The 27,635-nt window shown below is 39.9% G+C and overlaps 1 protein-coding gene across 1 annotated transcript in view; it reads right to left on the reverse strand.

Moving 5' to 3' along the window:
* Positions 1-5,805: 5,805 nt before the first annotated feature.
* GNA13 (G protein subunit alpha 13) overlaps positions 5,806-27,635 on the reverse strand; it is a 47,278-nt gene continuing 25,448 nt past the window's right edge. Inside the window, exons 3-4 of the mRNA XM_023212033.2 lie at positions 15,013-15,063; positions 5,806-11,311 (exon numbers count right to left, since the gene is read on the reverse strand). Of these exons, the coding sequence (XP_023067801.2) occupies positions 10,739-11,311; positions 15,013-15,063 (624 nt within the window). The 3' untranslated portion in view covers positions 5,806-10,738. The remainder of the gene's footprint in view (positions 11,312-15,012; positions 15,064-27,635) is intronic.

Genomic DNA, 27,635 nt, shown 5'->3' on the forward strand with positions numbered 1-27,635 from the left:
AAAAAAAAGTGTCCCCGATTCCACCTAGATGGAAGGAACTGCCTTTGTCTGAAGGCTTAGAGCATTTTATCTACTCCCCTCGAATTATCTTGGCTTAAGTATTTATGCACCTATATTTTCTCCCCTGCCGGACTGTAAGCATCTTAAACTCAACTCCATCTGTGGATCATTTTCTTATCACCCAAAGTGTCCAGCACATGGATAATGTGGTAGATATTTAACAAATTCAGTCAAATTCTACAAACATTTTTTGAGCACTTATATATACCCATCAAGCTACTAGACTGAGGATTCAGAGGTAAATGAGACAAATACAGTGATCTCTGACTTCCGGGAGCTTACAGTCTAATCTAGAAGTCAGACTAGAAGACAAATAGTTACACATGTGATGACTGAAATCCGTGCAGTAGGTGAACTCTTGTAAAGCAAGCAAGGAGAGGCATACTCTTTGCAGGTCAAATGCAGGGCTGATCTTTTGCCTCTAAATGTTTATTAAGTTTTTTCTTCATATAAAAGTAACCAATCCTCTTTGTAGAAAATTTAGAAAACAGAAAAGTGTAAGGAGGACAAAACACTTTGTGATTCCTATCACTCAGAAAAGCTAACATTTTACCATATTTACTTTTAGTCTCTTTGCTAACTTTGTGGAGTGACTGAAGTCTCAAATTCTTTGAACAGTCTTATTGAGATATAATTCATATACTATAAAATAGTATAATTCATATACTATAAAACTGGAGAACCAGTCTCCATACTGGTAGGTAATCTCCACAGTCAGATTCTCATCACAGTGTGATTGAGATTTGAATTAGGTGAGTCTGATGAGCATCTGTGTAGCAATACTGAGTTCACAGCACAGTGGAGTGGAGGAGCTAAGCATCTGTGAACAATAATAGCTTCAAAATAACGTAGAGAGGTCAGGCGAGGTGGCTCATGCCTACAATGCCAGCACTTCGGGAGGCTGAGGTGGGCAGATTATAAGCTCAGGAGTTAGAGAGCAGCCTGGGCAATATAGTGAGACCTCATCTCTACAAAAAAAAAAAAAAAAAAAAAAAATTAGCCAGGTGTGGTGGTGCATACCTGTGGCCCCAGCTACTTGAGAGGCTGAGGTGAGAGGATCAGTCAAACCTGGGAGGTCAAGGCAGAAGTGAGCTATGATTGTGCCACTGCACTACAGCCTGGGTGGCAGAGTGAGACTCTATCTCAATAAATAATAGTAATAATAATGATAATAATGTAGAATGACTTAAGTGCCCTGAAAAAGCAATAACATGGGATAAGTACTCAGAGAAAGAACTGCTTCTAGCCCAGGATGCATAGCAATTGGAAATCCTCCTTTGAACTAGTCTTGAAGGATGAGTAAGGTTTGCCACGTGGCAAACAGAACCAGAGAGAACAGGTGTGGGGCAAAGGAGTCATCTAGTTTAGCTGGAGTGGAGGGAGCTGGAAGGGAAGGCTGGTTAGAAAAAGGTTGATGCAGCTGGGCACAGTGGCGCACACTGGTAATCTCAGCACTTTGGGAGGCCGAGGCGGGCAGATCACAAGGTCAGGTATTTGAGACCAGCCTGGCCAACATGGTGAAACCCTGTCTTTACTAAAAATACAAAAATTAGCCAGGCATAGTGGCGTGTGCCTGTAATCCCAGCTACTAGGGAGGCTGAGGTGAGAGAATCGCCTGAACCCAGGAGGTGGAGATTGCAGTGAGCCAAGACCGAGCCACTGCACTCTAGCCTAATGACAGAGTAAGACTCCGTCTCAAAAAAGAAAGAAAGAAAGAGAGAGAGAGAGAAAGGTGGATGCTGGGTCCTGAATGCTGTGGATGCCATGCAGGGAGTTTGAACACTCTTCTGTCTCATGCACTACAGAAAGGAACAATATCCGGTATGGCTGTGTTGGGTTAATGCTTCTTATTTCCTTAAGTTAGGCATCCGGCTCTTCATCTAGAAGGTATTTCCCCTTTATATCGATGTATGGCATCTTCCCCCAGACTATAACCTGCTACAAATGCAAGGATTGCCTGCAGAAAATTAGCCTTAATCTATAATTTCATTAATAGAGCCAATCTGTGGGTGCTGTGAGGTTCATTTTTTCTTTCTTTCTTTCGAGACGGAGTCTTGCTCCGTCGCCCAGGCTGGAGTGCAGTGGCAATCTCGGCTCACTGCAGCCTCTGCCTCCCAGGCTCAAGCGATTCTCCTGCCTCAGCTTCCTGAGTAGCTGGGACTACAGGCACACGCCACCACACCTAGCTAATTTTTGTATTTTTAGTAGAGATGGGGTTTCACCATGTTGGCCAGGCTGGTCTCAAACCCCTGACCTCAGGTGATCCACCCACCACGGCCTCCCAAAGTGCTAGGATTACAGGTGTGAGCTACCAGCGCCCAGGGAGGTTCATTTTTTCAGAATAAAATTTCAACTAAGTCTGGTGGTAAAATCAGCTAGTTAATCCCACAAAGCTTACAAGAACTGGGGATTTTCCACGTAGAATAACAGGGAAGTAAAACGAAACAGCGACTTTTTCTCCCCCCAAGGTCAGCAGTGCTTGGCCTTCAGTTCATCTTATGTTCCTTCTCCCCTTCACGAGTTGGCAGGGGCAGAAAATCAAGCGTGTCTAAAGCTGTAGTGTAGGTCATTATGGAAGAATCATCAACTTGATAGCTTCTGTTTTCCTACCACGAACCTTCATGGGGAAAAGAAAAATCAACATACTCCTCCACTCAGTATAAATGTTAATTCTGGACACAACTTCCCTCAGTATTCTTGTGGCAAACAGAGAAGCTGAACACAGCCTCCTTGAATGGCTAATTTGTATCACATACTTGTTTGAGCCTTTTGTTTTCTTGGTGTACTTCAAAGAAAAAGGAACACTGTGAAATATTCTTGCACAGCATTTTCATGGATACCCCTTACGCCAACCACAATACCGTATTTCAGAGGCCCCACTAATTTCTGAGGAAAAATTACAGCATGTACTTTTATTTAATTAATTTATTTATTTAGAACTGGAGTCTTGCTCTGTTGCCCAGGCTGGAGTGCAGTGGCATAATCTTGGCTCAATGCAACCTCCCCATCCCAGGTTAAAGTGATTCTCCTGCTTCAGCCTCCTGAGTTGCTGGGACTATAGGCGCGTGCTGCCACACCCGGCTAATTTTCGTAGTTTTAGTAGAGATGGAGTTTCACTGTTAGCCAGGCTGGTCTCGAATTCCTGACATCAGGTGACCGCCTAGGCCTCCCAAAGTGCTGGGATTACAGGCGTGAACCACGGCTCCAGGCCTTTATTTTTAATTTTTTTCAAGATGGAGTTTTGCTTTGTCGCTCAGGCTGGAGTGCAGTAGCACGATCTTGGCTCATTGCAACCTCTGCTTCCCAGATACAAGCAATTGTCCTGCCTCAGCCTCCCAAGTAGCTGGCATTACAGGCGCCTGCTACAGGTCTGGCTAATTTTTGTATCTTTAGTAGAGACATGGTTTTACCATGTGGCTAGGCTGGTCTCGAACTCCGGACCTAAAGTGATCTGCCCGCCTTAGCCTCCCAAAGTGCTGGGATTACAGGCGTGAATCACCATGCCTGGCAGCATGCATTTTAAAACATTGCCCTGGGCCATCTGTTTTTTGAGGATTTGCCAAATTTCCCAAGTCACCAAAACAGACCTCTGGTTTAACCTGTAAACCTTGAGTTTCCTATGTTCTCAGGACCGAAAAGTCTCCCTTTTCTTTTCCCACAACCCACTCTGTGGGCAATGAAACAGGTCGTTTTGGGAGAGCGTCCTGTACTGACAGGACGTGCCACGGTGCCGGTGAACCAGGACTGTGCCCACTCTGCTACACGACAGTTTGTATTGTTTCTTTTTACACAAATATCCCCTTGTTCCAACAATAGCATAAAAAAAGGTGTTTTTGTTTTTGTTTTTTAAATGACCTCTTGGTTTGTCTGGGGATTCAAATGCTCGAGTCTAGTTTCAATTTTTAAAGATCTTACATCTCTCCCAGAAAGACTTTAATGACCTGTTTCCAAAGTCACAGATTTTTAGATATTAATAGTTAGACTCAAAGTCCAAATTTTCTATCCCAGTTCTTTTGAGATCAACAGTAAAATTTCATGTTAGAGGTGAGAACCTGGAAAATAATTTTTACTTGTCGGAGAGGTTGGAGCCAGAGCAGCCAGGAGTACAGTCATTAATTTCCTCACACCTGCTTTGCAACACCAAGAGAAAGCCCTTCCTTCTGTTTAGGGGAAGAAAAGTACAAGCACAGCTTTATCTATCTATCTGTCCATTTACTTAAGAGACAAGGTCTGGATCTATCACCTGGGCTGGAGTGCAGTGGCCCCATGTTGGGTCACTGCAACCTCCACGGCCTCCCGAGTAGCTGGGGGACTACAGGCCCATGCCACCACGCCCACCTAATTTTTGTAAAGATGGGATTTCACCATGTTGCCCAGGCTGGTCTCGAACTCGTGAGCTCAAGTGATCCACCAGCCTTGGCCTCCCAAAGTGCTGGGATTACAGGCGTGAGCCACCGCGCCCAGCCATAGCTTTCAATACACGCCAGTTAAGAAAAGGTGTAAACATGCCGTAAGTGATTTGACAACTGCTAACTTAGCAGAAAGTGTAAAGGGGAAAGATGAGTAGCAACCACAGAAGGTGCACTTGTTATGATTTGATGAGAATACTTTATCTCTGTGGTTCCCAAACCCAAAACCCAGTCTAATCAAGTGAAAAACGCCAAATTTCAACAGAGGGAGATTCTACAAAACACCTGACCAGTACTCCTCACAACTGCCAAAGTCCTCACGCCTGTAATCTCAGCAATTTGGGAGATCGAGGCAGGCAAATCGCTTGAGCTCAGGAGTTCGAGACCAGCCTGGGCAACACGGCGAAACTCTGTCTCTACTAAAAAACACAAAAAGTAGCTGGGCGTGGTGGCGTGCACCTGTAATCCCAACTACTTGGGTGGCTGAGGCAAGAGAATCACTTGAACCTGGGAGGCGGAGGCGGAGGCGGAGGCGGCAGTGAGCTGAGATCGGGCCACTGCACTCCAGCCTGGGCGACGGAGGAGTGAGACCCTGCCTCAAAAAGAAAAAACAAAAATAAAAAACACCTGCCAAAGTAATCAAAAACAAAGTCTGAGAAACAGGAGTCTGTTAATTACCAAGAAGAGCTGAAGGAGACATGAAGTAAATGTAACGTCGTGTGCTGGATGGATCCTGGAACACAAGTAAGACGGGAGAACTAAGGAAATAAGAACAAAGTATGGGCTTAACGTTATCAGTATTGGTTCATTAATTATGACAAATGTACCAAAGTAATGCAAGACGGTAACTACGGGAACTATAAGGGGTGTGGAGTATAGGGGAACTCTGCACTGTCTTCAAATTTTTCTGTAAATCATAATCTAATATAAAGTTTATTTTTTTTAAAAAAGATGAGTGGTCAATGTTGGTTTGTCTCCAGACATTAATTACAACAGATGTAACAGAATTATTAATACTGTTGCAGCTGGATGAACTGAGCTCAGGTACACCCTAACACAGTTTCAGCGGCCATAAGAGCAGAGAAAACAAGTGGTTTCTCTTCCCCTATTCCCTTGTCAAAATATATTAAGTGGCTGAGAACTTCCTTGGACAAAGTCCACATCTCCATTTCTAGTAAGAAGTTTCTAGACTAATATTCAAGCCAAGTGGTGCTGGGATTCTGCTGAAGTAGATTTCTGTGCCGTAACTCGGTCTCTAGATGAAACTTTTGCTTTCAAACTTTTAGCATCTGCTTTACACTTTACAATTACCAAACTGTTAAATAACATCATAGTATTGAATCATTTACAAATGTTTATTAAATGTAATTTTTACAAAGCAAATATTAATAGCAAGAGGCAAATGTTTTGCAAAATATGTACAAAAGTAAAAAGCTGTCATGAACTAGCAACTCATTTTATAAAATCAAACCATTCTTTCCACTTTTAGACCTCCTTTAGAAATAATTTATTGCCCATCCTGAACTAAAGCACTGACAAAAAAATTTACAATTATCAGATAATGTGCTTAGTTCCTGGAAAGTTATAAAAAGACGTATGTTAAAAAAAAAACAAAAAAACCCTAAGCCACAAGTATTTTATAGAGCTAATACAAATCATGTTTAGTTAGGTACAGTATCTATGGGGTTATTACAAAATATACTTTCTAAGGCTTCTTGTGGTCAATGAGCTCTCAGCAGACTAGAGTAGTTTAGAAAAGCCATTTCAAACATTTTGTGGTTCTGCCTTCAAGTAAGAGGTAAAAGGTAAATGGCACAGTTTGTTGCACTGTTGCACATACTTTGCAAGAATTAATCTCTACCCCTTTCTTTCCTAGTACCATCAAATAGGCATGATTAAGGACAAATTTATCATTTACTATGGTAAGAAATATCATAAACAAGCTTTCTTAATACAAACCAAAGTCACATACCAAGCAAGTAGTATATGACTTTCAGTAATATTCACTGACTGAAAATTCATGCAGTGAGTCCCAGCACACGCTGATCCATCTGTAAACTTCCATCATCAACAGCAGATTTGAATAAGTCACAAAACTCTCCTTATCAAGCCATAAAATACTGCCGTATCATTCATGCTTTCAAAACAATGTTCCATATAAGCTCTCGCATTTGAAACCAGATGGTTAGACCTGAACGCTGCAAGAGTGAACATAACTTAAATGCTAACTATACATTCAAGTACAGACACAAGAATGCTAGTGGTACAAACACTGTACTCCAAATAATGCTGTTAATCACCTACCAGCCTAAGGCTAGTACCTACTTGATGGAACCTGAAAAAGCCATAAAGTCCAACTTGTTTAAAATGTTCAGACTTAGACTTACACTTCAAACTCTAGCATACATTTACTAAGCCCTAACCTCGTACCATAAAAAAATGGGCATGTGCTATATTTAAGACATGCAGACACACCCACACCCACCCAATCTCTCCCCCCTCCTCATGTTTACTAGACTGAAAAGCCACCCTGTATCCTATCCTCGAAAGAAAAAAAAAAGAAAATCAGTGCTTTTAGTCAAGCAGCACAACACAAGGATGGATCATCTGTGATTAACAGAAGTGAACACCTTGAAATGATGGCAGACAGACTACACTAGGTACTAAGTCAGACTTCTAAGTGAAAAAGACATGAGCAAAACTTCTGGTCTTAATTCCTCAAATAAAACTAAAATAAATGAAATGGTAACAGAGTGACTTTCTCTAAATTTATTAGGGAGTTTGTTACAAACGTTTGGGCTTTACAGGCATGATTTCATGGATTCAAACAAGAAATTAACACTGATATTTAGCCTTCTCATGATATACACAGAAATAACATTGCTACAAACTGCAATGGAGAGAATCTTATTTCAAATGGCTTGGTTTGGGGTTTTGTCTAAATGTATCATTATATAATGAAAGCACCAATTTGAGGGTTTCTCAAATAGCGATTTGAATTTTAGGACATAACAGTATAACATGGTAATTTTACTCTTCATATATAAATAAGGCATAATCGGATGTGTAATAATGCTGAAAATACATTTTATCAAAAGCATAAATACAAGTATTTGGGTACACATTGAAAGTTAGGACTTACCCATTTCTTCTCACAAAAAAATGATAAGGGCATATGGTATCTGTTGAATCTAAATCAGCACTTCTAATCATTTCTGGTATTAAGGTGATCTTATTTCCTTCTACTTTAAACCAACCACTGCCACCAACTGAATAAGGATTTCCCTAAACAGCCTCAATTTGAGAGACTAACCAGAGGACCTTCTCTATGCAAATTACATGCCAATACACCTTAAAATAAGACAAAGTGAATGATTTGTTTCATTCCACATTTGCTTTCTTTGGTTGCAGAGCAATCCAGTGCCCTTTCCAGATAATAAAACTGCAACGAAGATTTCAATTTAATATTTGGCAGACAGCAACTATGGAGGTTATTAATAATATTAAAGGGGCAGAGGCATGCTTTGAATTACTCACATTTTCAGAAAACATTTGACAAAACCCTTTCTCTCTAAAAGTTATGGTCTAAATTTGTTTTGTAAGGCAACTGTGTATACATTTCTTCAAGGTCAATGAAGACACTTGTGTAGTATTTCTTCAGAATTAAATGAGAAGGCATTCAGATTTAAGAACAGAATGTAATACAGGATTAGGCACATTTTATTCCAAACCATAACCATAAAGATTTAGAAAATCAAATACATCAAAGAACTTTATATCCAAATTACTTTTTTAGAGACTGGAGTTAAGTTGGCATAGTGAAAATTATGAGCACCTTTTCAATTCTGTTCACTAAATTGCATCTCTCTCTTCCTATAGTGGTATTTCAAAAGGATTCCATTTTCATGATATAGGTGTAAGACTCCTTTCAAAGGGTTTGAAAATAAAACATAAAAAACTGTGGACTAAAGCCTTTAGATTGAACTTAAAGTTCTACTGTCAAAACAAGCCCAAGTTGAATATAAGTAATTCACTGCCTCAAAATATAGCCTAGATTTTAAAAGAATGTTGATTCTGAGACATTACATGCAGCAGGGAAGAAAACTGCAAATGCCCAAAATAACACGCTATCTATTTGGTGTTTTGACACTTCTCGGTGGTAAGTCAAAAGGGGGAAACTTGGTGATTTCTGCTTTGTCTGGCAGTATCTATGGTTCATATCACAGATCTTAATTATGACTTCAGTAAGATGAAGTGTCCTCTTTCTATAGGGATCTAACTTGAGCCCTCACTGGAGTCAAATGTTTTGGCCATTCAATTTGCTAAATGTATGGGTAAACTCTCCACTGAACAGTCCAAATGTTACTGTGCACACATTCCGATATTCATCAGCACTGCCATTATGCTAACTTTGTCAATTTCAACAATGTATTCTTTTTGGCAAGAAGCACTAGATGTAGAACTATTCAAACATGCATGAATGATACCATGAACACCTGCATCATGGTGCCAGGCTACGTATGTGTAGCTCATGTATTACCATGGCATGAAAACACTGGAAGTTATATGGATTCAATGATAGTGGAAGTTCAAATGTGAGAAAAGTCAGGTATGTCAAAAATAATCCCTGGTTAGTTTACTGAAGAGCCCCACTCTCGTATCAGACAGCAAGACAGAACAGCCACTGACTTAGAAAGGCTGGGTGATCCATAACGACCAATCTTTCAAGGACCAATAAAATACCTGAGTACACAGTCAGCTATACAGTAAAACGACAGATATCACAGTCTTAAAATTTTCAGGAAAAGTAGAAAAGCTGTCAGACTTTTCAAGCTGTTGCCAGCCTTGGACTTCTGTTTCTCTGATCTAATTGTAACACTACATACAGCCTACAAGATAGTATTTCAGTACTGCAAACCAGCCATTCTGATGAGTTCACTACGAATGTATCTGCAATCACAAAGCTACTTCATCGACACATTTTAATTTGGTAAGCAGTGGGGGGGGGGGGGTCAATGTAATCATCTTCAGGTGCGAACTAAAAAAATTCCTACTTATCCTTAGAAGCATCCTTAAAACATTTAAAATATACCTCAAAAAAGCTGGACTTTCATAAACAACAATTATACAAATGTGTACATACTGTATCTTTTAGAGACACACCAAGAATGAACAGGAATCTCAAATAATGCCTTCTTGAATAGTTTGACAGAAAAATACTGCCCTTGGCAAGCTCCAAATAAACAAAACAATCCCACAAATGCCACAGTGTGGAGCTGATGGGACTGGACAGGACAGCAAAGGATAGATGTTTGTGATGATACACAATGATTTCCTACAGTAAGGATTGGTCTTTACTGACCAACTGAGATAGGGCTTAAAAGTCAAATATATGACATTCTGGAACAGGTTAAGTTTATTTAGAAAGTTCTGTTACCAAGTTGCTTGCAGTTTTTAGTTGCTGCTATGGCCAGAATGTTTCACATGTGGTACATTAAACTACATGATAATTAAATATGAGAAAGGCAAATTCTATTTCACTCATTACGTTTGACCAAAACACGGTAAATAGCATTTGCTTGCCTTTTGCTCTCCCGTACCACCTGTGAATTCTTCATCAGCATTAGACCAAAGACCTTATGTAAACTTGAAAACACGAAGAACATTACCTTCAGAAACACAGAAATCTAAAAGCAAAACAGCTGTTGTGTACACAAGCAATTAAAATATGAAAGCTAAACCTTCTATGAATCTATAGAATGCCATTTCTTAGATCAAACTTTTTTCTAATAGCCCTTACAAAATGGGAGGTCACCATAAAGTTAGGCAACAAGTGGCACTGCTATGTGTAAGGCGGACAGAAGATACCTTACTTGCTTTGGAACTGAATATTCCTAACCTCATCCCTACAAGTATTTAAGGACACCTTTGATACTTGGCACTGCAGGAGAATTCAGTTTGAAAAGTAGAATAATTTAAAGCCTGAAATATGCCTAGTCTGAGGTCAGCTGGGAAGTTTTAACCGGACTTGAATAGAAGCCATGGTGAAACAGATGAAAGCCTGCATTACAGCAAATCTTGGCGATGTGTCACTCAACAGCTTTCAGCCACAAACCAAAGGCCGCAGAAAAAGTACTAAGATTTTCAAGAAGTTAAACGTAGAATTAAGATTGTTCTAATTCTGGTTGTAAACTGCTATTTTAAAAAACAAAACAAACAGGAAACATCAAAAACACAAAAAGATATTAAAACAGCAAGTCTTTTGTACATCACTGTAGCATAAGCTGCTTGAGGTTGTCATGCAGAATAGTATCCTTCACATCACGGAAAACAAGGCGGATGTTCTCCGTATTGATAGCAGTGGTGAAGTGGTGGTATAAGGGCTTCTGCTGCTGGTCCCGGCGTTTGTTCCGGAAACATTCCACCAGGAATTTTTGGACGTCTCTTAAGCAGTGGGGATCCCCTTCAAATTCTAGGAAATAGTCTTTGATGCTCACAATTTGCACCTTCTCCTCAAGCAAGTCTGTCTTGTTTAAGAACAGAATTATGGAGACATTGCTGAAAACCCGGTTATTGACGATTGTTTCAAAAATGTTCAGAGACTCTGTAAGGCGATTGGTCAGTCGATCTTCCATAAGCACCTGGTCAAATTCACTTGAGGAAACAAGGAAAAGTATTGACGTGACACTGTCGAAACACTCAAACCAACGTTTCCTTTCTGATCTCTGACCACCTACATCAACCATTTTGAAAGGAACATTTTTAATTTCAAAGTCATATTCATGAATGCCTTTGGTGGGTCTTCTGGCAAGCAGAATATCTTGTTGTGATGGAATATAATCCTGGAAAAGGAAAAATTGTTTTATACTTAGCAATCCAGAAGTAATTCAAATTTTTAATGGACTACTAACTGGACTAGTGAATAGATATGCAACAAAATGACCTTTTAAATGACATTATCAGATAGATTATGCTTATTATAAAATGTTAAGACTGGTCAGACATGGTGGCTCACGCCTATAATCCCAGCACTTTGGGAGGCTGAGGCAGGAGGACCACTTGAAGCCAGGAGTTTGAGAGTATACTGAGCAACAGAGCAAGACCCCATTTGTGCTCCCCACAAAAAAAGCCAAGATACGTTAAAATGTTAGCAGGATGGGTTCAAAATTTACTACAAATGGCCAGAATCTACTTGTTTTTATCCCTGCAATACTACTCCAAATTTAAGCTGAAGTCTTATCAATTGTTCTCACTCGCCCTCACTGCTATATATCTACCTGCAATTTTACTCCCCACTATTAGCCACTCTTGGTTCTAGCCAGAGTGATCTTCCTGTCTGCATATCCACCTTCTCCACACTGCTCCTTGCTCATCTATTAAAAGCCATGAGGGTTGGGTGCGGTGGCTCACGCCTGTAATCCCAGCACTTTGGGAGGCCGAGACAGGCGGATCACGAGGTCAGGAGATCAAGACTATCCTGGCTAACACAGTGAAACCCCGTCTCTACCAAAAATACAAAAAAATTAGCCAGGTGTGGTGGTGGGTGCCTGTAGTCCCAGCTACTTGGGAGGCTGAGGCAGGAGAGTGGCGTGAACCCGGGAGGTGGAGCCTGCAGTGAGCCTGAGCTGAGATCACGCCACTGCACTCCAGCCTGAGTGACGGAACGAGACTTCGTCAAAAAAAAAAAAAAAAAAAAAAAGCCATAGGATCATAGGATCTGATTCCAGTGCCAATTCACAAGGATCACTTCCTAGTTCCAAGTTCTGCCCACCTCTCTCTAACCTATTCTAAAAGTTCCTTTACTCTGCAACCCCACTCATGACTTAGAACTTCTATGTTTTCACTGCTGCTATATTACATGTGAAAAACCCTTTCTCTCCTATAATTAACTATGTTCCAGCTTTCTTACTTATTGACCCAAGAACTCAAACTAGTCACTTACTCTGTCAGCACCTCTGTCTGTGAAATGGAGGTGATCACACTTGGCCTATCTACCTGGGAGGGAGGGTTGTTGCAAGGATCAAATGAGCTCTTCTCTGCACTCTTGGTCAGTGAACTGTAAGACCCTGAACAAACAGAAGCTGCTGGTCACACAAGTCACCGGCTACTCTGTGATGGCACACTTCCTTATGCAGTGTAACTGGTCCTTCCTTGTCAGTCTAGCATTTTTCCAAAACTACAACACAGCTTTCTGGTAATACATGAACAGGATAGCTAATATTTATCATCAAGGTCAAAATATTTTAAAAATCAAGGCAGGATTTAAAACAATGCTGACCGTTATTCACAATGCTGCACTTTATGCCTTTCTGAACAGTGTAATATGATTTTGAAATTTCATTACAACAAGAATACTCACTGTCTCAAAATACTGCAATGGAATTAAGAACATATATATATACATATTTTTTTGAGATGGAGACTTGCTCTGTTGCCCAGGCTGGAGTGCAGCTCACTGCAACCTCCACCTCTTGGGTTCAAGCGATTCTCCTGCCTCAGCCTCCCAAGTAGCTGGGACTATAGGTGTGCACCACCATGGCCGGCTAATTTTTTGTATTTTTAGTAAAGATGGGGTTTCACCATTTTGGCCAGGCTAGTCTCAAACTCCTGACCTCAAGTGATTTGGGATGCCTCGGCCTCCCAACGTGCTGGGATTACAGGCGTGAGCCACTGCGCCCAGCCAGAATTAAGAATTTTTAAAAAGTAGGCGGGTTCTTAGTTACTGGCATCCAACAGCCATTCATTAAATAACCCTAGGACTCAAGTGTTAGCTTTTCCATGTTTTCTTCTAGCTTTTGTTCACATACACGCCTACTTTACTTATAATCAGCATATGCACACAATGTTCAGCCTACCTCTACGTTTTTGCTTAATATTTTGTGAACTGTTCCATATGCTGATACCGTCATACCTCATTTTACAAGACAATCAAATAGACCAAATGCATTCATGTGCAGTACTTCACATGAACATTCCCCTACTAGTGGTCATTAAGGTTGTTTCCAATTTTTAGCCATAATGAACAGAAATACTGCAATTAAAATTCTCAAGCACATTATTTTTTTTTCTTTTTTTTTTTTTTGAGACGGAGTCTCACTCTGTCACCCAGGCTGGAGCGCAGTGGTGATCTCGGCTCACTGCAAGCTCCACCTCCCGGGTTCACGCCATTCTCCTGCCTCAGCCTCCCGAGTAGCTGGGACTACAGGTGCCCGCCACCACGCCCGGCTAATTTTTTGTATTTTTAGTAGAGATGGGGTTTCACCGTATTAGCCAGGATAGTCTCCATCTCCTGACCTCATGATCCACCCGCCTTGGCCTCCCAAAGTGCTAGGATTACAGGCGTGAGCCACCGTGCCCGGCCTATTTTTATTTTTGGACTATTTCCTAAGATTAAAATAATCAGGGATACGATATAAGGTTAAAGGTTACAAACATTTTAATGACTCTGGATACTTAACATCCAACTGCTTTCTAGAAGGCAATACCAATTTACAGCATACACCTACACCAGCTCCTTCAGAAACATGCTGGCCCTGAGCTTTGAAAACATGTAATTCCATAAAAATAAAAAGTTCTCTATTATTGTCTCTATTAAAGCTAACAATCTACTTAGCAATCTAAAGGCTGCTTCACATGAAGCACAGAACTTCATGTAATCAAGTGCTAAATAGTCTGGCAGAGCAGAGTATGTTGATGAGGACACACTCATACCAGCTGTGTGAAGAAGAAGAAATTTGCCTTATGAGGGGGCAAATGAAGCTGCACTACATTTAGAGAGTAACAGATGACTCTAAGGCAATGATTTTCAAAATTTTCCTAAACAGCAGAAACCTTTCTCCCAGTGAACTCTTCTGTGTACGTCCAATACAGAGGTCAAACAAGCGGAGCTGCTCTGCCTGCAGTGGGCCCCGCTGGCCACAGCGCCAGCTTAGAGCTGCTGGCTCTGAGGAATACCTACAGGAAAATGATAAACTCTCTTTTCAAGGGCGACTCCTCCTACCTCGTGGAGTCTCTTCAGCAGGCCTTCAGAATCTAGCCCTCCTACTCTGTAACTCAACACAAAGGGGGGCATGAATTCGAAAATGTCATTTGTCAAAAGATTTGGAAATCAGTCAGCCCACTGTGTTCTATTTCTGTTTACAAACAAAACACCCAAAGACACTAAAGTATAATAGATAATGCACAATATCATATTCAAACATAAACTTCTTTCTCTAAACAGTTTTACTTCCAAGAAATAGCAGATAAAGCATTCCTCAAGAAAATGGTAGAGACCTGGACAGTTAGAGGGAGAAAAAAGTGTCATGACTAAACAATACAAATATTTTCATTTTGAAAAAATAAAAATCATTCAATATTCTGAGCTACCAATCACTCTAAATAAAGCAGGGAAGAATGAGAATGCCATCACTAAAAAAAAAAAAAAAAGAGAGAGAGAGGGAGAAATAGTTTAATACATAATTTTTCTGAATTTCCTAACATCGATATCCTGACTTCTGCTTTCAAATGGCATTAAACATAAACATTCGGTTTAAACACTTACTGGTTCTCCAAGTTTATCCAAGTTATCCAGGAAGTATTTTACAGATTCACCCTAAAAACAAGAAGAAAACAAATAGTTATTAGGGCTTAGAAATGGAAGATCTTGTTACAACAGTTTATATTATACTGTCTGGTTGTATACTTAACCCAAACAGATTTTGTTTAGTCACCAATTTCAGACAGCTAACCTTCCTAAAAACATATAAAACGTCTGCTCTGTCACAGAATGCTAAATCTGCAAAGGCAGGCTGATTTCATAAATGCTTTATAGCATCAATATCCCAAGTGATCATCTATTTGGACAGAATTACACGCATGCTTTTTGCTATAACTATGTACCCACAGCGAAGACATATAATTAGAAAACTGCTTTTGAGATAAAACATAAATCTAAAACTGAAATTTAAGTGACAGTCTTTTTGTCTACATTTTCTAGCTAAAGTGAGTAAGTTAGCAGTGATGGTAGTTATCTTCAGAGACAAACCAAACCAGAGATGAGGTGAGAATACTATACAAAATCCCCCAGTCACAGGCAGGGACAGGAGTGCCTTGCTCAGGAAGGTCCTGGATAGTGCTGCCGGCTTCACATCTCCAATACGTCTTCTACCAAGTGGCCTATCCTCTCTGAGCCCAGTTTTCTCTACGAAACCTCCAAGCAATTTCAAACATCTAAACTCTATGAGAATACATTCCTAACATGAAAATGCTTGACCAGAGGACACAGAGAACAGGAGAACTATTTTGGGAAAGAAGGGCTCTGTGTCCGAGTCTCCTAGTCCTCACCCACTGCGTTCCCTTTCCCGCGGGATTCTACAGCTGCAGCACCGCCCTGCCTGAAGCTACTTCCAAGTGTTCCTGAAAGCAGCACCTCATTTAGTATGCCTGGGAATCATAAGATCTCCTCACACTGCAGGCTCCGGTTTAGTAGGTCTAGGTGGGACCCCAGTTTCTGCGATTCAAGGAGTGCCTTGGACCATACTTTGAGTAACAAGACTTGAAAGTAGCAGTTACGTGAATTTTTTGGTCTCAAGATCCCACAATATGATTCGGCAATGGCACTGCTAGGTATATACCCAAATGAAAGGAAATGAGTATATGGAGAAGAGAAATATCTGTACCCCCATGTTTACTGTGGCACTCTTCACAACAGCCACGATTTGGAAGCAGCCTAAGTGTCCATCAAAAGATGAATGGATAAAGAAAATGTGATACATATACACAATGGAGTACTATTCAGCTATAAAAAGAATGAGATTCAGTCATTTGCAACAACATGTATGGAACTATAGGTCATTACGTTAAGTGAAGTAAGACAGGCACGGAAAGACAAACATTGCATGTTCTCACTTATTTGCGGGAGCTAAAAATCAAAGCAACTGAACCCATGAGATAGAGAGAAGGACGGTTACCAAAGGCTGGGAAGGGCAGCAGGGGTTGGGGTGGCAGGAGGTGGGGATGGCTAATAGGTACAAAAGATAGTTACAGAGAGTGAACATGGCCCAGTATTTGATAGCACAACAGGGTGACTACAGTCACTAATAATTTAAGTGTACATTTAGAAATAATTAAAAGAGTATAATTGGATTGTTTGTAACATAAAGAATAAATGCCTGAAGGGAGAGATACCCTATCTTCCATGATGTGATTATTATGCATTGCATGCCTGTATCAAAACAGCTCATGTACGCCAGAAATAAATGAATCTATTATGTGCTCACCAAAATTAAAAACAGAAAAATTTAAAAAATAAAAACGGAGGCCATGGAAACAAATGATGATGTCTCTGTACTCAGTGAGCTCAACAGCTTATCACTTCCTTCTGTCTGTGTTTTGTGTCCTCATTCAAATCTTATATGAAGCTCAGTACTAGGCAACTAGTTTCCTCTCCTCCCATCTTCCGAAAGTGTCTGGCAGATAAAATATGAATTACTGGGAGAAAGTTACCCTTCAATAATTTTTTCCTAACAATTTCAGAAGTGATCAACGTCTTTTTGTTGTCTAATATTAATGTTAAGGAAAAGATGTGAATTTCAGTCCTTTCTCTAACAAGGAGTGATCTGGCCAAGTCTGTAAACTTCTTCAGGCCTCCCTTTCCCCCAGAGTTACATGAAGAAGTTCAGTGGTTCAATGGATAACCAACCACTTAAGTTCCGCCCTGTGCAACAATTTCAGTTAGTTCCACTGATTTAAAGTTAAGTTCTCCTTTCCTCATATGCCATGCGGCTACTAATCCTAAATCTGCTTTTGTTGTGACTCATTCAAATAGTGTTGTTTCCACATTCTTTGCTAATAAGTAAATGATTTAAGGTATTGGGCAAGAATATTATGGGTTTAAGACTCACTTTTTGCTGGTTTTAACTTGAGACTTGAGACTTTTCCCAGTTCATTTTATGTTACTGAAGGGAATTTTGGTTTTTGTTTTTTATTTTGAGACAAGGTCTCAATCTGTTGCCCAGGCTGGCGTGCAATGGTGCAATCTTGGCTCACTACAACCTCCGCCTCCCGGGTTCAAACCATTCTCCTGCCTTAGCCTCTGGGGTAGCTGGGATGACAGGTGTGTGCCTCCACACCCAGCTAATTTGTTGGCCAGGTTGGTCTTGAACTCCTAATCTCAGGTGATCCACCCGTTTCAGTCTCCCAAAGTGCTGGGATTACAGGCGTGAGCTACTGTGACCGGCCTGGGAATTTTAAAAATAAACTTCCAAAGAAATTTCATTTCACAGTTAACACTTTAAAAACTTAAGATGTTTTATTTTGCCTTTAGTTGTTTTTTCTCTGTTCAGAACACTACAGGTAACTTTCTAGGTTACTGCAGTAAGGCTGAAAAGTATAAAGTAGCATGGCACTCTGAAAAGTGTCCCAATATTTCTTTAGCCTTGTGGTATTTCAGCTCCATTTAAATGGCATAGCAGCCAGTGGACCTGGGTTCTAGCCACAAGATAGACTTTATTATTGACAAAGTCAACGAACAATATTAGGTGAGCTTCACTTACCCTTTGAGTACTAGAAGTCTCTGAGGTTCCATGAACCATATTTCATATAAGTTTTACAAAGTAGTGTCTAAGCTGGAATGGCCTCAATGTTGCCCCCACTTCACAAGAATAATTTGTTATAAACATTCTTTGGTTGTAAAGACAAAATGGGTCAGGAGTCCTAAGCCTCAAGGTAACAGAAAAGCTAAGAACAAAAGTTAGAAAATAATTTCTATTAAACAAATTCACAGTCATAGAGAGGCTTAGCAGCTTATCGACCCAGTTACTGAACAGGTGACATTTGTATTCAATGTTCTCTTCTGCACAGCTAAAATATATAAAGAAAAGGATTCAGAATGTACTTCTTTAAAAGGATATGGAATTTAAGCTGGATAGCCAAAAAACACACAAGAACTGATCTCCTGTTTTAGAACATACTCTAAAACACCACTGGTTTTATGTCAATAAGAAAACGGCAACTCTGTTTATAGAAAATAGGTAAAGAGGAAAGTCTTAGCAAAGTCTGATCCATGCCTGAAGAATATAACAGAAAGTTTATAGAGATGGGTATCAAATATAGATTTTCTAATAAAAAGAAGGTAAATATATTCTAGAAAGCAATTTGGCAATGTGTATTAAGATCTTTCAAATGACCCTCAACATAGTACCACTGAAAAAGTATACACAACTACAACAGTACTAGTGAAGTACTATTATGGCAGAAGGAAGAGCTGGTTGACAGCAAATGGACTGCTCCTTTTGGTCTGTCCACAAATGGTCTGTCCACAAACTATATAGCCTGAAGGCCAAATCCAGCCCAATGCCTGTTTTTGTATGGCTCATTTTTAAATGGTTGGGGAAAAAAAATTAAAAGACTATTTCATGACATGTAAAAATGATATGAAATTCAAACTTCAATATCCATAAATAAAAATGTATTGGAACACAGCCACGCTCACCTGTTGGTGTACTGTCTATGGGAACTTCCAGGCTCCAACAGCAGAGGTGAGGGATGGAGACTGAGGCAGTGTGGCACTCTCATCACTTTGCACCACTGCTTGGTGCACCACAAACTGCACTGACAGTGAGAACTTGAAAATGTTGCAAGTGTCACCAGTATTGCCACACCATGACATTAAAAAAAAAAAAGGAGTAAATACACATCCATTCAAATAAAAAGAAGGCCCTGAACACCACACTTTGAAGGCACAGCGGGATGTAAATAATTTTGCTATCAAATTCCATGGTAAAGCATTATTTATTATGCAATGACACCATAGCTATGCTAGAAGAATACAACGTATGCCAACATTTACAGACTAAGCTTTCTTCAATCCTCCCAATCCACAGAAAAATAACGGTCATAAAACAAAAACAAAACACACACAAAATTTTAAAATAGAATAGCTTAACGCTGCAGAATTTCTTCACCAAAACAAAAAATGAAATGAGACTGCAACCAAAGTGTTTTCAAAGTTTTTGTTAGACAAGCAAGGAATGCCATTTGCCAAGTGAGTTAGTAACTCATGTTTGATTGTAACAGCTGAAGAAATATGGCCAGAGAAAATAATCTTGTTTAAGACTATTGGCCTTTCAGTGCTCAGAGTTGAGGACACTGGGAACAACCATCAACTATCAATTAAGAAACATGGCAAATTAGTTCAGTGGTTTTCCTTGGCTTTTGCTGAGTTTATTACCACAATGCTCAGTTGTTGTTTACTTGGGGAAGCAATGCCAAGTTTGAAGTGACTGAAGAACCAGCCTGTATGAATAGACCATGCGTAAGAGCTACGTGTGAGAATATTTTCAGAGAAGCTGAGAAAACACTAAATGAGTACAACCTAAACTGGAATATGCTAGGCTGTGTTACAACTGACGGTGGTAAAAATGCGTGGAACAGAAAAGAGGTCACACATACAAAACGTGTGTAAGGGTTATTCACGGCATTACTCATGAGCATGGACCCTGTGGGAAACACAGGAATCTACCACGTTTCCTGAACGAGTAGTGTCAACGATGAATTTAACACGCTCCTGTGTACTTGACCATCATCAGGTCACGAGTTTTTGTCAGAAACAAAAAGTGAAAATTCTGACACAGTTTGATGTCTTAGCAGTGCTAAAGTTTTACTGACATTTTTCTGAGCACAGGGATGGAACTGATTTCTTTTCCTGAACAAGAACTACCCTTAACCATTACTGTTGAACACTGAATGGTTTCAGAAATTAGCCTGAGGGTAGACTTGATGAGTTCTGAAGGAATTCAGTCTAAAATTACAAGGCAAAACGGCATTGTTGGTGAAACTTACACTCTGGTAGTCATTTCGACAGCTAGCATAGTTTTAATCAAAACAATGTCAAACTGCTTTATATACTTCCTTTGCTGTCAAAAGTTAAAACAAGAATTGAGACTTCCATTCCCATACAAATTCCCAGTGGACATAATATTTCTAAACTCTAACTACAGTTCCAACAGCATCTTTCAGACCCCTATGTAAGTGCAAAGGAAATTTCCATATTTCAAAATCCATTTATGCAAATGAAGAGCTTCTACCTAACCTTCAAGTGGTTAATCTGCAATGTAAGGACACGCCAAGAGGCAAACACTGAGAAGAATCTAACAGAATTCTGTAAGTATCTCTCAAGCAATGACTATGCTCAATAAAAATCATATGCTATGGCTGGCACGGTGGCTCACACCTGTAATCCCAGCACTTTGGAAGGCGGCCAAAGCAGGAGGATTGCTTGAGCCCAGAAGTTTAAAACCCGCCTAGGCAACATACTGAGACCTCATCTCTACAAAAAGTTAAAAAATTAGCTGGGTGTGGTGGCATGTGCCTGTAGTCCCAACTACTAGGGAGGCTGAGGTAGGAGGATCACCTGATCCCAGGGGTTAAGGCTGCAATGAGCTGTGATCCTGCCACTGCACTCCAGCCTGGGTGACAGAGCAAGACCTTCTCCAAAAAATTAAAAAAAAAAAAAAAAAAAATCATATGCTCATTTGGCAGTATCTGTGTGAAAATATATTTTTGAGGATGAAATGTGTAAAATCTCATTACAGATCAGAATTGAGGAACATTTGCAACTGATTTTGACCAAAAAAAAAAATGCTAAAATGTTGAATCCCAATAAGCAAAATGTTATCCCTGCAAAAGAATCCAATTTTTTTTCACATTCCTAGCCACAAAAACTCACACACAAGTCTACATTTTTAATCTCATCGATAAAAATTGTTATATAAATACAAACATAACGCCCTCGTCTTCTTCCCTTGGCATGCAGTGCCTGAAATATTATACTATCTGACCCTTTACGCATTTCTAGACCAATGTTTCTTAATCCTGGTAGTAGTCTATCAGAATTACCTAATGTGCTTATTAAAACAGATTCCCAGGTCTCCAAACAAATCCACCCAATCAAAATCTTAGCAAGCTCCAAGAGAACTGATTGTGACGCAGTCAGACCTAGCATTACTTCAAATCTGGATATATATTTTACTCAAAACTGGATTCCATATTAATTTCATCTTTTAGGATTAATTATACAAAATCTGTTTTTAAAGTCTTCTAAAAATGCCAAGGTAAGAAATTTAGCTTAGTTTTATCTTATTGTAAAAGTGGGTTTGTTTTTTGTTTTCTTGAGACAGGGTCTCAACTTTGGTTATCCAGGTTGGAGCAGTGGCACAAATGTCAGCACACTGTAGCCTTAACCTCCTGGGCTCAGGTGATTCTCCCACCTCAGCCTCCAGCATAGCTGGGATTACAGGCACGCGCTACCATGCCTGGCTAATTGTTTGTATTTTTAGTTGAGATGGGGTTTCAGTATGTTGCCCAGGGTGGTCTCAAACTCCTGGACTCAAGCAACCCACCCACCAGAGCCTCCGGGAGTGCTAGGATTACAAGCATGAGCCACCGCACCCAGGCCTAATAGTGGATTTCAAGCAGCATTTGCATTCTTCCTAATTCACCATGTCTCACAAGAAAACATCAGGCCTTCTTTTGGGATATCTGAATCATGAACAATAAAATTAAGTCTACATATAGCTTCCTCTTTTAAAAAAACTTAGACAATTCTGACAAATTTTACTTCCTACTGTACTATAGCTTTAGCTGCCTACCTGTCTATACTCCTAGAGCCTATTTTCAAATGTTCACCATAGTCCACAGCTTTCAAGCCAACTCAGACTTTGTGGTTAAAAATTAATGGACCTGATACTCCAGATGTAACATTACTGAACGTGCTAAGAAGTGCAAATGGGAAAAGTTATCGTAAAGTGCTGCTTATATTTTAGCAACAGGACCCTAAGGAACTTGAAACCTCACTTAAACTTACAAAATTAATTTGCTTCTATAATAGACACCTACACATTGCATGACAGGTAAATAAGCAATTAAAAATGCTTAATAAACAGCACTCCCTGGCCAGGTTCCATGACTCAATGCCTGTAATCCCAGCACTTTGGGAGGCTAAGGTGGGAGGATGGCCTGAGCCCAGGAGTTCGAGACCCAGCCTAGGAAATAGAGAGAGATCTCATCTCTACAGAAAAATAAAATTAGCCAGCTGTGGTGGTGCACGCCTGTGGTCCCAGCTATTTGGGAGGCTGAGGTGGGAGGATCACTTGAGCCTAGGAGTTCAAGACTGCAGTGAGCCATAACTAAAAAGCAGCACTCTCCATCTTTTTATGTGGTAAACAGGTAAAAAACTGCACTATGATGAAAACAGCAGATAAGACACAACAAATAAAAATTATAAGTAATGTATAAGGTTTTAATTTTCAGAGTTAAAATGACAGGCCTACCCTGCCAAACATAATTATCATTTTATATATTTGTTAATCGTCACTAAAAACCCAAAAACTATAACAATTTTCTATATTTTATACTCCCAAAATAAGACCAAATCACTCCTCTCCTCCAAAATAAAAAAAACCCGTAAGATAAAACAAAAATCACATCCAACCCTTAAACCTCAAATACTTCAAATCAAGACTACACTATCCCTGAGTCAAGTCAGAGTCCCAATACCAACATCATTGACAAATACAATCTATCACTTTATCATCTGATCCCCAGCGGGAGTGATGATCTATAAATACTTCTCACTATCAGGAAGCCATGACTAGAAAATACTCTATGGCTTAGACGTAAGACTTTGCATTAAAAACAAAAACAAAACAGTACTCATTTTCACAAATCATAAGCCAAGTTTATACGGGCTATAAAACAAAGCCATTTCCAAAGTAAGTATAATTTTAAAAATATGAAGCAGAGGAGGTTCATTAAAATACAGAACTTCTAGATCATATAAGATCTAATATAGCATGAATCCCCTTTTAAGAAAACTGCACAGAAAATGAGATTATAAGGAAACTCATCAAAATGTAACAGTGGTTATAAAGACATACACATGAACCTTTTCCTAGCATATTCTTTTTTTTTTTTTTTTTTTTTTGAGACAGAGTTCCGCTCTTGTTGCCCAGGCTCGGGTACAATGGCACAATCTCAGCTCACTGCAACCTCCGCCTCCCAGGTTCAAGCGATTCTTCTGCCTCAGCCTTTCAAATAGCTGGGATTACAGGCATGAGTCACCATGCCCAGCTAATTTTGTATTTTTAGTAGAGATAGGGTTTCTCCATGTTGGTCCGGCTGGTCTCGAACTCCCGGCCTCAGGTGATCCGCCTGCCCCGGCCTTCCAAAGTGTTGGGATTACAGGCGTGAGCCACCGCACCGGCCTCTTTTTCCCAGCATATTCTTAAGGCTCACTATTTTCTGAAGCAGAAGGGAATAAATCATTTTATGAAAATCTAGTTTACTGACTTCCTAAGCATTTTTCTGCAATTCTGATCTCAACACTAACGCTTTTATGTCCTCTCTTGCCTCAGAAATCCAAAGTACACCTGTCTTTCTCAAATCATCCAGATCTATTTATACAGTAAAGCCAAATTCCCACCTCACCCCCCGCCCCCCCCCCTTTTTTTTTTAAAGAGATGGGTTTTCGCTTTGTATCCCAGGCTGGTCTCAAATTCCTGGGTTCAAGCAGTCCTCCCGCCTCAGCCTTCCGAGTAGCTGGGACTACAGGCGGACCACCACATCCAGCCACTGGGGACCCTTTAAAAAACTAAGAAAATCTTTTGCTTAAATTTCCATGGCGGTTTTATCAGTACCTCCTATGGCATGAGTCAGTTTCTACCTCATCGCAATCATCTGTGTACTTGTTTTATTTCCTTTTCTACGAAGGATTGTTCCTGGGGACGGTTTTTGCCTTATTAGTCATTGTATCCCTTGTATTATTTGCATATAGTGTTAAATAATATATATGTTTGAAAAAAATGAGTATCACAGAATTGCACTCTTCTTGCAACTAGGAACACTGACATGCTAATTTCTCCTTTACAACAGAAGGCTTTCCTAAGAATGATGGGAGAGGCAAAAACAAAACCAAATATTTAAAACTTCTATCACAGTTAAGAAAACAATGCTGGGCGTGGTGGTTCATGCCCGTAATCCCAGCACTTTGAGAGGCCAAGGTGGGCAGATCACTTGAGGCCAGGAGTTTGAGACCAGGCTGGCCAGCATGGTAAAATCCCATCTACTAAAAGTACAAACATTAGGCGGGCATGGTGATGGGCGCCTGTAGTCTCAGCTACTTGGGAGGCTGAGGCAGGATAACTGCTTGACCCAGGAGGCAGAGGTTGCAGTGAGCTGAGATCACGCCACTGCACTCCAGCCTGATAAGAGTGAGACTGTCTCAAAAAAGACAAAGAAAAAGAAAAAGAAAAAAGAATACCACCTACCATATAAGGAAGAAAGTGGGGGGAAAAAAAAACCACTTCACAGGTGATTCTTAAGGTTGCTCATCACCTACTTGCAACAACCACTGTAATTAGAATTTTCCTAAATGGTAGCAGTTGCCTCTTGAAGTAATTAGCTCACTGGTACTTTGCGCATTTCATGAAACACTTGAGTCTAAAAAGAAGACTATTTCATATATCATGAAAGGTATGACTCTAGATCACTTGTCTTGCTTCAACACTAGGATGACAGCACCACAACCTTAAGCAACTTTCAGGTCACCAAGAAAGATGAAAGTCAAGGAAAACAGATCAAACTATCTCTAATTCCTGTCTCCCTACTTCACTCTTCAGTTCCACAACACCTTCTTCTTCCAATCTGCAGCCCCCTTTTCCCCCATGTACACACTTTCCAGAGAGCTACAGCCTCTGCATGCAGTCTCTAGAATCTAGCCTTCCCCAACTAGGTGTGGTATTCCTTAAGAATATTACAGATTTTGTTTCTTAAAAAGGAGGCAAAAACAAAAAGAAAGAAAAAGAAAAAAAAAAAAAGAGGCAGAGTTACTGATATAATACTGAGAAGTTCACCTGAATGAGAAATGTTAAAGATGTTGGGAAAAACTTGGTAAACACTGAAGGATCAAGGATACTGTTCGGGCCGGGCGCGGTGGCTCAAGCCTGTAATCCCAGCACTTTGGGAGGCTGAGACGGGCGGATCACAAGGTCAGGAGATCGAGACCATCCTGGCTAACACGGTGAAACCCCGTCTCTACTAAAAAATACAAAAAACTAGCCGGGCGAGGTGGCGGGCGCCTGTAGTCCCAGCTACTGGGGAGGCTGAGGCAGGAGAATGTCATGAAACCCGAGAGGAGGAGCTTGCAGTGAGCTGAGATCCGGCCACTGCACTCCAGCCTGGGTGACAGAGCAAGACTCCATCCATCTCAAAAAAAAAAAAAAAAAAAAAAAAAAAGGATACTGTTCGGTTGTACTGCTGAGTCAAAAAGTATTTACCAAGAACTACCTAAAACAGGAGAAAGATAATAGTATCTGATAAAATGCTGAATTAGTTATGCAGTTAGCATGTCATGTTTGAATTCTCCAGTTAGTCCCAACTATCTCCAATATAACTCCTACTTTTCCCTATGAAACAAGCTCCATGCTCATCTCCTCATGCTTCTGGAAAATTCTGTGCATATTCCTACCTCCTCTACCTAACACCATTTCCCCCACAGGCCTCTGCCTCCACCTCCACCTCCCCTTCTCCTTTTCTGGGGTTCTTACTATTATACAGGGAACAAAGACAAATTTTAAGTTGAAAGACAGCTTGGAGAACAAGTAACCTTATGCTCCATTTTACAGATGAGAAGCCTAAAAGGTCAGGGAAGTTAGGTGGCTTAGCCAACAAAACTGTTTTAGTGGCAGAACCAAGAATTTAATATATCCTGATTCTTATTTTTCCCCTACCTCCACTGCAATTTCCCAACTCTTGGTAATCAGACACTTCACTCAGTATCTTTTGCACTTACAGTTTATACCACTCATGGCACTTCTTTATTTTTATATGTAGTCCTACATGTCAAATTTAGACTCCAAATCTCTTTGCTACACCTCCCTGTATCCTAGGATAGCAATTTTACCCTGTACATAGCAATAGCTACATAAACATCTGTTGAATTTTTTGTATTATAACTTCCCCTTTAAGACATCCTGTTTCCATCTTACTATTTCTACAAATGTCAGAGTTGTTACAAGCATAATACATTGAACTGGAAGGTTTTTTTTTTTAAGGCAACTTTCTGCCACTAAATTCCACTTGTTTATAAATGTAAATGCTAAAGACAGAAAAAGAGATCAACTCAAATGTACATCGCAAAGATCTTCAGTGGCATAAAGTGCATGACTCTTTTCAATAAGTCTGAATGCTCTGAAGAGCAGTGTAGGCAGAGGTTCGGGAAGATGCTAAGACAAAATGGGAAGCTCCTACTCCATGTAAGTAACCATTCAGTGTTAACATCAATCAAAAAGACATCCCATAAAAGAGAAATAAAGTATCCTGGTAGTTCAAAGAGAATGATATAAAGATAGAATTTGGAAGGGGCAAAGATGATGACAAATCTTCCTAACTGCTTTTTCTCTGAGCAGATTTAAAAACTTTCAGAATATTCTTAATCCTGAAGTTTTAGCAGATCCAAATTCAAAGTAATGACAAAGTAGGGCTATTAACTACTCCAAGATTATATCGCCAGATGCTAGTGAAGAATCACAGATTATGCAGAATTTGAAAGGTTTTGTTTTTGTCATAGACAGTATATATTCTAATGATTAATATTGGGAATTTGACAAAGGTCAAATTCTGACAATGAGAATGTTAGGTAATAATATGCAACACACATGTAATTAACTTCATTTTACTGGATTTTATAGACTATAATGAAGATCACATTATAATGAAGGTCACACTGAAGTAGGCTATTCATAAGTTTGTTTGCTTCTAAAATAAAACATCATTGCTTAATCTTGTAAAATGTCCAGAATTTAATTGCAGGCCAATTAAGTATGTACGTAAATGGCAGAAATTTCACTTTGAAAAAACCAAGTCAATTATAAAGAACTAAATAAAGTGAATTAAAAAGTATCCAATTTTGGCTGGGTGTGGTGGCTCATGCCTGTAATCTCAGCACTTTGGGAGGCAGAGGTGGGAGGACTGTTTGAGCCCAGGAGTTCAAGACCATCCTGGGCAACATAGCGAGACCCCATCTCAATTTTTAAAAAATGTATCCAATTTTTATGTGTTGAGATCTCTTTAGTTATGAGGCTAACATCATCTGCATGCGTCTTTTAAAAGTAAACAGCTCAAAAAATA

This window comes from Piliocolobus tephrosceles, chromosome 16 (genome assembly GCF_002776525.5).
Source record: "Piliocolobus tephrosceles isolate RC106 chromosome 16, ASM277652v3, whole genome shotgun sequence".
Classification (NCBI taxonomy): domain Eukaryota; kingdom Metazoa; phylum Chordata; class Mammalia; order Primates; family Cercopithecidae; genus Piliocolobus; species Piliocolobus tephrosceles.